The following is a 12,134-nucleotide window of genomic DNA, read 5'->3' on the forward strand; positions in this document are numbered from 1 at the left end:
GGTTGAATGGATGGCGACGACACGCCGGGAGAAGGTGGGTTCAATCGATGCTAATTAATCAGCAAGAAAGCAGATGCAATTGATGCGTGCTTCGCCGCACATATGTAGTTCGCTATACCGTGCAGATTTTAATTAAAAACGTGCAATCTGTACATTTACATATATGTAACTCGTAGACCACGGGTGAAATCCATTCCATTGTTTTCGAAAACCACCTGCCCAACTTTCGAGTGCGCTCTATGCTCAGCCAAACATGCAGCTCGCTCGATATTTAAAAACAGGGTCGAGCAACTTTGATGGTGCGCGAATAAATATAAAACGGTCAGTTATAGCGGTGAAAAAAATTGTTTAAATTTTATATCGACGACTACCGTATTTTATCTCCTATCTGTTTTATATTTTACAATACGTAGTAGTCACTGTACTTCTTATCTCTGACATCAGGACAATGGTATGATAATAAGTTACGCAAGGAAGTAGAATAAGATTTAAGAAAAAGATAAGGTAGAATTGTTGGTAGCAATCTTGTTTTGTAAACGATATAAATGTCCGAAGGCCAGAATCCAATTAACAAACACAGTTTACGGCGCCCTCATCACCTCCATTCCGAGGAAAAATAATTCTGTCTAAACGAAACGTGGGTATCGATTGATAGTAAACTGGTATGCTGTGGCATTCGATTTCTCTAGTTAGCGAAACAGAGCTCTCGAATTACACACGACCTTTGCAGATACAATCCTTTTGTCTACGGCCATCTCTGCTGGAATACTAATGAGTGCCGGCGTTCCGACCGCGGAGTACAAGCGTACCTAGTTTGAACTTTGCTTTCAACCAAAACTACCCAACACTTACTACTTGCGCGAAACTTCCAATTCATTCGGTCAGAATCCTCGATATTCGTAATTAGCGAAACTTTTAGGTCGTTCCACGAAAGAACGTGTATTTTAGACGCATTAACGCATCGAAGTGCGAGAAACGTTCTTGCAAACATTGATACAGGATAATATTCTATTAAAAACAAATAGGAATAAATCGCGTTTGCTTCGCGAGATCAAATTCGAATGGACGCACGAAATCCTGTAATTTCTCCAGGTCAATCGCGATGAAATCTTGCACAGGAATCCGGTAACCATCGTTGGTGCAAATGGAATTGTTCAGCTTCGATGATGGACTGTTGCTTGTTGTTAAACGCGATTTCAATTAATCCGGAGCAACGGAACAAGCCGATGAATCCCCGTTCCCTTCGTCGAATCGCTATGAGTTTCGCCCCCGTCGAGCGTGGGCGATAGATAGCGATGATTTTCTAGTTCGCGCCTCTCGTCGATAGATTCGCCATCGCGCAACACCGAGCTAAATTTTCATATACCACTGCGTATAATAGGAACAGTAATGATCGACTTTTGACCATATTATCTGTCTAAAGGGATTCGAGTCGACAGATTTACGTGAATGAGTTCGCTATAATTAGCCATCGATAATGAAAGGATAGTAGTAGGCCAGGTTTAAATGCCTATTCATGAATCGTAATATCGTCTGGGTACGTTTCTGTAATTATACGCGATCACTGATGCGTAATAATTAGACTATAGCTATTAAAACGTATATGTAATTTTAGAGAGTTCTCCATTCGCATCGGTCGTGAATGAAATATTTTTAATTATCAATGTTAAGCGTTATGCACTAATTGTATACTGCTATGACTAAAGTAGACATTTAGTGGTCTAAAAGTATATATTGTTCCTTAAAAAGATATTGCTTTTAGTAATATTTGAAAGTGGAACACATTAATTGGAAGAAATGAGTAAAGGGTTTGAATTATTGACTTATACTACTGAAATGGTCGTTTAATCGCTTGGTAAATGATCTACATACATTTTTTAGTTGACTTTTAGAATGTAGATATATTTAAAAACTAGGGCAGTTTATTATAGTGTACGCTAAAAAATGTATATTCGTAGTTTGTTGTACGATTACAGGTATTCTCCAGTAGTAAAGGTCAATAATTAGACTCTTCCAAAGTAAAACTTTGATTTCAAATATCTCGATAAATATTCATTTAAGACCCTTTATATCTTAATACTTATTTATTTAATTTTGAATGCTCTTGTCATTTCCTCAAAGAAATATAGGGTGTCCCATAATAAAACGATCAATCTTCACAATTACTTTACACAAACAGTTGAACAATCAGGCGGGTTGTTCAAATCTACATAACGTCTGACGAGAAATATTATAACATGGGAATATCTATATTTATAACAGTTAATATACAATTAGTAGTTAATCAATTACTTGTTAAATAATAATACATGGTACGATGATTATCGTTCTACCATGTACAATTTTAAAAATAACTCGAAAGGGGCATAAATGTTCATGACTGTTGCAGAAGATGGACGGCAACAGGGACGGCGTGGTAACGTTGTCCGAGTTTTTAGAGGCGTGTCGCGCGGACCCGGACATCTCGACGAGCATGGCAGCTCTCGACACGGCCTTCTGACACCCGGCGCGACCACGATACACGCCATGGACCTGAAGAGATTCTGTCGATTTGGGGATAAATCGCTCAACGTTGTACCTAACCTCCTGGACCACGGGGAACTAACGTTCCTCAAGGTGTATGCGCAAAGATCTCGAGCGACGGACGCGTTTTACCGTGTGCGAAGTCCCGGGATCGAAGCGTCTCGATGAGAAACGGCGTATAGATCTTCCTTTTCCTTTATTTTCTTTTCTTTTTTTCTTCGCCTGTAACTTGTTCAAATAAACACGGTCGAGAGGATACAGTCGCGTCGGATAGGAGAAAAAAAACGGCGCATCGGAGCGTCGCTGTTGTCGAGGGTGTTTAAACGCCGTAGCCGCACGGGAACAGAACCCTCTAGAACGGGGATCGCGCGAAACGGTCCTAAGGATAGAGATTGTCCTTTCGAGATTCGTAGTTCTAGTTAACCAGTATGCGTATATCGCTAGGCGAGAAGAGGATTAGATGAAAGATGATTAAGCAAAGTATAAGAAAAACAAAAAAAAAACATTAATAATAATAATAATAATAAATAACTACCAAACACGCAGAAGAACGATATTACATGATTGTTAGTAGCCACGAAACGGAAACTGTCGCGAGTTGTTTCCGGGTAGTTCGTTTTTATGGAACGCGAGCTGCGAACGATGAACGAATACGCAGATTCAGAAGATTCAGAAGGAGCGGGGGAGGGTGCAGTTAGCGAGGGGAATATGGTATTCGTAACGACGGAGGAACGAGATAAATAAAACTTACTTTAATACCGTGGAGGTTGGCGTTTAACGTAAGGAAACGGGTCGTAATTCGTGTAGCACAGTGCGTCTTAAAAGGGAGGAGAAGAAAATTTGTGCAAAGTAGTTCCAAACGTAAAGGAATAAGCGTGCCATTGAGACTCGACGTAAATTGTACGTGGCATTGTTCGTGCCAAAGTATAGTTCTATAGGGGTGAGACGCGGAGCACACATACACATCTAGATCCGAACAAAGTGATTTCTGTGAGAATAATCGAGCTCGGCTTAAAAACTTACATTTATTCCTGTGTTATTTATTTTAAATAACGATGCATTTCGACAAAGGTACAGAAAGAAGCAACATTTTCACTTCAACTCGTGTTTTATATCGTAACGTGAATTCTTAACGATTTACGATAACGACGTAGTCTAGTTTTCTACGACAGCCATATTTTTTCACAAGGCTATTGTTTGTCGCGTTGGGGACGTCGCGTTTGGAATTTATATTTAATTGGAACAGCCCATTCACGCGAAGATTAACGCTGTTTTCGAGTGCAACAAGATCCAGAAGAGGCTATTTCTGACTGGCGTATTAGTATTCTCGAAACGATCGTTGCTTTCCCTTGTTTGTTACCGTTAAAAGGCTTTCTTATTGTTCCCTCGTTTCGATACCACCGTTATTCGATTACAGAGGCGTACGTTCGACTTCCTAATTACGCAGATACGCGAGGATCACGAATTTAATTAACGTTTGGGGACGCTTGCGAACGATAAAACGGTTCTACATTTTTATTCGTCCACTTCGAAGCAACTGCGAGCCACCGATAGATTTTCAGTTGCACAACGAGACATTATAGCGAGCGGAGATAGGTCGCGTATTCGGCGCGGAGTGCACCACTGAGCGTCGCTGGTTAAAACGGGTAGAAGTAGATTCTCGAGTACGATTTTTAATGATAATTAAATCGAGGATCAGTGTGTCGAAGTATTAGGTGAGTTCAGAAGTTCTATCAATTTTAAATACTAAGGAGAGTGCGATCATTACTCGGCATCTTCATTTAATTATTTTATATTTTCTAGAGTATCCCAGAACTGCTAACACATGATCATAGTTCATGCAAAAATAAGTTGAAAACGTAAAATAATACCATTCAGTCATTCGACGCCTCGTTTATAAGGAAATCGAGATTAAAAATTCGTCACTCATCAATTTTCAGACTCCATTTTCTCAAGCGCGAGGTTCCGAACGAAAAATATTATTCTTCATTTTCGATTTACCTTTTCTCACTGTCCACCGTTTAATTAATCCTATAATTTATGGATAGCCCGTTTGATGTGCCTCTTGCATATCCGAAAAACTTTATAATAAATTAAATAAAAGAATGTTTTGTTGCGATTTTAGAATAGACTATTATACATTATTTTTATCGTGCCGATATTAAATAATCTCTTAATGACAATGACTAACTTCCAGTTTTCAGGTGAAAGTAAGAAGCTGCAACCAATTACCATTACTCCATAAACAGATAAATGCTCTTCGATCGCATTAATTTGCAAAACGTGAAGCTGCACAATCGCGAACGACTCCGATAGAACTTTTGCGCTCGCCTAAACGAAGCTAAAAAATTACTAAGAAAGAGTCGAATAGCGAGAAAGGTTGAGAAGGACAAGAGAAAAAAAAACACGGGAGAAGAATAATAAACGCGAGATGTAGAAAGTATAAAAGAGATATCGTAAAACCCGCTAGAGCAGCTGGCCATGTTGAGCGGGACTCGTTGTTTCTAGTACGTAAGCGAGTAGATTAAGCGATATATAATAAAAGTATTTATTTTTGTGACAGGTAAGTGAAATTATTAATCGTGGTAAGAATTTAGCTCGTAAAGACTGCGTGCTGCTAAACAGTGAGAACGAAGCAGAGGCGACGAATAGAAGGGGAAGAGAGGGGAAGAAATGAGGGAGGAGCATGAAGGACGAAAACGAAAAATAAAAAACAAAACAAAAAAAAGCGAGAAGAACGAACAAAATAGAAGAAAGAAAACGCGGGAACAGTCTGTTGATTTCCCATTAAAAAGATCTTCGATCAGGAACCCACGATACCGAATTTTATTGCAATTACTAACGTTTTGCGATGACTGGACCAAAGCGTCCGCGACGGGCGATGACGATTCCCGAGCGAAATATATATTTAATCATTTTCCATCACTGCCTACTTCTGATTAACTGTAAATAAGAACGGTAATTGAATCGAACGGGACGAGGCTCGCGCGCGATGCATCGAATATCTCGAGTCTACCGTAGAATTGGACGCGCCCTAACAGAGGAAGGAGGAAGACGTTGTAACCAAAGTAGAATCATTCCGAGAGGCCGCTTGTCAAATTTTCCTTTCCGTCGTATGTGAATTACCAGAAGATGTTCCGGCAGTCGCGAAACCATAGCTTGTTTCGAATCAACCTTCGGTTATATAAATTGAACACCGTTTTGCAGAAAGGAACTGGCAAAATTGGAGGCAACTCTGGATACGATTCTGTTTTATTGAGAATGTGTTATTGCACGATGAAAAAAGGACCAATTTGTTTCGAGAATTCCTTACCTTTCGTATAATGTAAAAAATATTTATCAATCTGAAGTTTCAATTATGATCGATGAAGAGGCGATCCACTTGCGGAAATTATTTCGTATTATTCTATACGAAGTGTTAAAATTTCAAATTTTATTTCGCGTAAGAATTTGATTCAATGATAATTATACTAGGAAAATTATGTTAAGCCTGTGGTTCTTAATAATGGAACTTACAACGATTAAAGTATACAAATTCGTTCGAAAAGAAACAAAGTAAACTATAAAGCATTCTTTATATATATTTTTACAAAAAGATAAGGGAATCTTCAAAAAGAATTAAGAATTCATCGTTCGGACACTTCTGGTAGTTTTAGCGTTAACGTGGAGTTGTAAGGTCGCACGAGAAAGATTTGAGAAATTGGTACGAAACACCGTACTGAACTATACTTAGAATCGATGACAAATTTAAAGATTGATCTACTAGCACTTGTTCATTCCACCGGGAAATCTTGTTTAATCGAATAAAAAATTGCTAATTTAAAGCCATTTCCCTCTCAGTTTCATTCCGACTGGTTCCTCTTTGCAAAATGCGGTCCAATTCTGAGTTCCTTAAGTGTATGTATGTACTATTAGCAGCAACACGAAAAATTGCACGATGTATAAAAATAAAAATAGTGGCTATAAATGAAAAAAAAAAGAAAGTAAGGTATACTTAAAGTGAAGAAACTAGCGAAAGGACACGGGAATAGATCTAGGCACGACGAGATACCGGAATAGAGATTTCTCCGATTTTTAGCAGCGCCTACACTTAGAAGATAAGAATTACGTATAAAAAAAAAAAAAATAAAGAAGTGAGGCAAGCATGTCAAAGCGTTGCCTCGTATCAACTCGATCACTACCGCATGTCTTTGAAGTTACCGATGTAAGTATAGAAAAGGACAAAAGAAACGGATGTAATTATGTTATCTAGATATTTTCAACATCAACCGAATGTTAGATCTAAATGTCAGAGAGAACGTAAAATATCTCACGTCCACATCGTTGATTGGGAATACGATAGGTCTAATATCATAATGGATTTTTACATTTTTCAGTTTTACATTCTGTTTATAACTTGGTGATTATTATTTTTTATTTTATATAATTTCATCGGCGGAATATTTCAACAATAAATTATGATTAGATAATCAGATGATTTAAAAAGAGGTATTTGCTTGATTAAATATCTGTATGAATTTCTTAATTGATTATCTGTTCCATAGTAAAGTTTTTATGAATTTCGTTCTTTAATGAAGAGGTGTACATGATTGCGTCTAGGGTCTATTGCTTTTCTAATACGTTATTCATATTTTCTCACACTAAAGAATGAAAAATATTTAGTGAGATCAATAGTTCTTTACGTTCAACATGATCACATTCATCTACTTTTATTTTAATCGGCAAACTTGTTCCCATCACCTCTGTCTCAATTTTACTAATTTCTGACAAAGTTATTTAATTTAATTTGTTAAAAGAGATGTCAAAATACTGTTTACAATTTTATAATTCAAGCAAATACCCTTAAAAACATAATAATACTAATTATAGTTATAAATATGTGAATTCCACTATACTATATTAGTTCTATCTTATACTTAATCAACAAGCGTAAATCAGTGCACACGAACACGCACATACGTTCGCACAGATGCACGTGCACACACACACGCACATACACATACACACACAAGTACATTATCAGAAACACTGAATTGTCTTATCTTACCTATAACGTGTCTAGAGCCTTGCGTCTGTAAGATCTTGTATCTACGATTAGAGAAACTTGACCGATAGTCAGCAATTACTGTATCATTATTGGTCGTTAGCCGAAATTATCGTATACGTATTTGACGTGTCTCTTAGAATGCCTGGAGAACGAGGTAACGCGCACGAAAAGTAAGAAGCATTCACGCGAGGAATTATGTAGAAAGGAGCTCGTATCGACTTCAAATTGAATTGGCGAACTGTTACCTTTAACCCTTTGCGGCTTTCTTCGTAGAAATTCTTCAAATACCATTAAATAGAACTTCACGGATATCACTATCAAGATTTTCAGATGTAAACCGTGTCCTTTTAAAGAAATTGTCTCGATGCTTCGCAAGTACCACTACAACTAATTCAGGGGTTGAATAACTCGCTAGGGGCTGAACGATTTCAAGCCATATCTGTGCATTAATCGAAATTGAGGATAGTTGTAATGCTTGCAAACCGCGCGAGACAATTTTTCTCAGAAAACGAAGTAGATAATTTTTTACACTGAAATGAAATGTGGTGATAACTGTGCGATACATAACTGAAAAGCCTAAAATTTCTGATAGGAATCGAAGTAAACGTATTTATTCATCCAACCATCGAGTTATATGACAAATAGCTGATTAGATGAATTATGTAACTCTAATTTGATATCATGAAACCCACCATTACAGATCTCGAACTGAACTTTTTCTCACCTGCAGATATGTATATACATTCGTGAATAGCTCGCAAAGGGGTTAAAATTTGCATCGTACAAGGTAGATACACGCGAAGAACACGATACAGTAGAACTTAATTTGTTCGAGTTCTATTTGTGTTACCTCTGATTTACCACTTCAATTATTTATACGAATTCGAAACAAGTCTAAAAATTTCGAGAACTTATGCTTGAGCTGTTTCATTTTACATATCGGTCGTAATATAGAAAATGTCCGTTTAGTCGTGTTCCATTTAAATTCGCTGTTATCGAGTTATTGGTATAAGTAGAATAATTATTCTTGCAAATTATTGTATCGACTCAATTTCTTGTCGCTCAAATTACGATTCAATCATTGTTGCAACAACGTATGAACGAAGTTCTACTATACGTAACGAATAAAACGATCGACTAGTAAAAATCTTCCTTTCCCAGCCAATTTAGCAAATACAGAATTTTACTGGCATTTTTTCCTAAGGACCAGAATTCGTATTTTCTAAAAGCGCGATTCAGGGAAAACACCGGGGGCGTTTTTCTTCTGTTCATCGATGTAGACAATAAAGCACCGATTCGGAACGATCTCTGGATTGGAGTCGTTTTTTCACGCATCGCTCAAGCGTTTCACGATTTTCATTCTATACTACGCTAATTACACGGGGAAGTAGACGAGAAAATAGAAGGTCTTCGTTAACGCGAACAACACCAATCTTCGAGAATCGGAGAACCATTTAAAACTGTCTATCGCACTCCGATCTTGATCTTCGAACTACGCGAACGGTCTTCGAATCGTTGCAAACTATGCTGCAAAGCTGCTGCTAAACATTTTCAGAGATGTTTTCGAAGGATTTAAATATTTCTGAAATATGTGTGTTTAACGTGTTTCGAATTGATTCGTGAAACTTTCGAAATATCCCATTAATTGAATTAATTCCTTGACGAATATTAAAAAAAATGTATATATGAATATACGTGCAATGATAGAGAACAATTTAAAAATCTATGTGGAATATTAAATATGATTTTCATTATATTAAATGAACGGTCAGCCTCGGAACAGCGATCGTACTATACGATGAAAATATTGACCTGCACACGTGACTAATCGTTGCTTTAAAACCTTTTCAAAACAAGTCAAGGTACAAAAGATACGTTGCAATTTTGGAAAACATTGAGAATTCGATGTGAAACGAAATCAGCTCGTTCGAAAATTGAACGGTAACAAGTAGAACGAAAGCTTTCTCGATTGCTCGATTTTAAACGATAAAGGGATCGGCGAGGGGTACAAAAAGCATGTAATATCTCCTCTATTTTAACGTATAGGCACAATTGTATCCGAATAGGATTCAACGATCTATCTTCTCTATACGAAATCTATCTCCTTCTCGATAGTTAGTCGCATCTTTGTCGAGAATATTTTCGGTGGTATCTACTAAATAGACTAGTAGTGTCGTAACTGCTGGACAGAGGAGCTGAAAGGGAATTGATCCGTGCAAACGGCTCGATGTCCCAGAAAAAAAAAAACAGAAAAAAAGATGAAGAGGCGACCCGGGGCGATAGAAGACGTTCAAAAGGGGTCATCGAGCCGTTCACGGACGCGATATCAATATTTAAGGAGAACTATTAAATAGAAACAGTGGAAGATTATGGTCAGGCTGTGCTTGTACTGGCTGACAGATGGTCCAATCGTATAGATTACGTATTCATTAAGGAGAATATTAATTGAGGACTAAAAGCAAAATGAACAAAAATAGTAGTCTGACTGTGTTACACGGCGCACGAAAAACCGTACCAGAAGAAATGTTCTTTCATTCGCGTGTAAATTCCGTTTTATCGATCCTCTGTGGAATGTACAATTGATTTCGATACCTCGGTGTTTCAATCTTTAACACAATCTTTAACACGAACAAATATAATATTTCTTCAAAGATTTCGCTATTCTCAGCACCTAAATTCAATTGGTATGCTTTTTATTTCAAAACCAGTGGAAGTTAGACTCAATGGTAACAATAGATTCTGCTACTTGTTACTTAAAAATTGAACTAACATCGAAACTTCGATTAGTAACAACAACAGTTAGCACGAGAACGTCTTATGTGTATTGCAAAACAGGATGTCTTAAATGCGTCTTCCGGGCAACATACAGGCGCCTTGTATACATCTCTGAAGACGTTCATCTCTGATACATTAAAGATTCACGAAATAGTCGTCCTGGCGACACCTGGAAACGCTTTTCAGACATCTTTTAAACATTCTTGGGGAGTATAAGATGGATGCCCTAAAGACCTCTCAAATTTAAGCCCTTAAGACGTTTCTAGAAAATCTTCACCGTCTACAAGGCGTCCAGATTACGTCCATTTGAGATACGAGAGATTCAACCTAAAAATAAATGTACAACGGACGCCTGTACTATCTCTGATAAAATGGTACGGAATGCAAATACAATTCGAAGGGTTAAATACTTCTCACCGCAACGCAACAATTTACTCACGAGTCATAAAATTTAAACGAACTAAAACAAAGTAAGAGCGATCCGCTCGAAGTGCTCTATTCTGTAAAATTGTGTAACTCATCCTTTCAACGTAACTTACGTGTGTGTATGTACATTGGACAAAGTATTCCACAGTTATTTGGAAATTCATTGTAAGGCAACATGCGAGTTTTCAGGCACCGTGCGCTAATCACAGCAAGTTTACAAAAGAAAATACTTATACGACATGTTAAATGTGGAGGAATTTAAACAAAGAAAAAAAATAAAAATAAAAGAGAGAGAGAGAGAGTGGGAAAAATATTCGTATGATGGTATATTTTCGGTGTAAAGCAAAGTGTATATGTAATATATCCGTGGTAAAACTACGTATATATCTCGTAGCTTTAATGTACCGGTGAAAACGATCTCCTTTGCGCGAGCATTCTCTTCTTTCAATTCTAGATCAAGCAAAGCTTAAATGAAGAGCCAGGGAGGAAAATAGTGAAAATGAATCTCTTTATTATCTTCCAAAACGTAAGAAATAAAATTTTACTTCTGTGGACGTTACATTCTTTTATATCTTTCAAATTGAATTTTAGAAAATTAAAATACATTATTTGATGCCATTTAATTTCTACCTTATGGTAGCGGATCCAAAAGACGAATAAAACACCATTAGCAAAGTCTAATAAAAATTATTACCACCTGGCCCTTCGAAGATCAGAAGAATCTATACGCTGGCGAATTTAATATTTTTCAATTTGTTCTCGTGGAAGAAGACTTGTTTCCGATCGGTACAAGCATGTAATCGGACTATTCGTTTGAATGTTGATTGTTAAATGTTAGGATAGAGAACCTTAAAGAGAAGATGCCCAGTCTACAAGCATCGTGCATCGGAGACATGTTTTGTTGCATAAAAGAGATTCTGTTAAGCTACTAACAAATCTTTTTCATCGAAATGAGAACATCGATTGTTACTTTTCTCGCGTTAAACATATATGTTCCTGGAAAACTTTGGTCGATACGGTATATGTAATAATACATCCTTTCGCGTGTCTTGGCACTTTAAAAAAATGAAAAAAGTAATGTTACTTTGTTGTTTACACATATCGTTAAAACAAAATTTGTGTCATGTGTAATATCGATTATTCTATTAAAAACTTACAATATTACACAAGGCGGCTGGAATCAATACCCACCAATTCCATTTTCTTCTTTTGGCAATTCATTTTGTGCAATTCACTGTTGTTACTATTATTTTGCATACGACGAAGTCAATCGGACTTGGCGAGTTTTGATTTTAAATGTCTGACGTATTTATCAAAATCTGAACGTTAAAGGAAGATCATGAATTATTATTTTTCTATTTTT

At 37.0% G+C, this 12,134-nt stretch overlaps 1 protein-coding gene across 2 annotated transcripts in view; it reads left to right on the forward strand.

Moving 5' to 3' along the window:
* Window positions 1-3,181, forward strand: part of LOC143424090 (A-type potassium channel modulatory protein KCNIP1) — a 141,206-nt gene extending 138,025 nt beyond the window's left edge. For both annotated transcript variants that reach the window (XM_076895911.1, XM_076895912.1), the window contains one exon: window positions 2,390-3,181. In XM_076895911.1, the coding sequence (XP_076752026.1) occupies window positions 2,390-2,500 (111 nt within the window). In that variant the 3' untranslated portion in view covers window positions 2,501-3,181. The remainder of the gene's footprint in view (window positions 1-2,389) is intronic.
* The last annotated feature ends 8,953 nt before the right edge of the window (window positions 3,182-12,134 follow it).

The sequence above is a fragment of the Xylocopa sonorina genome, chromosome 5, assembly GCF_050948175.1.
Source record: "Xylocopa sonorina isolate GNS202 chromosome 5, iyXylSono1_principal, whole genome shotgun sequence".
Lineage (NCBI taxonomy): Eukaryota > Metazoa > Arthropoda > Insecta > Hymenoptera > Apidae > Xylocopa > Xylocopa sonorina.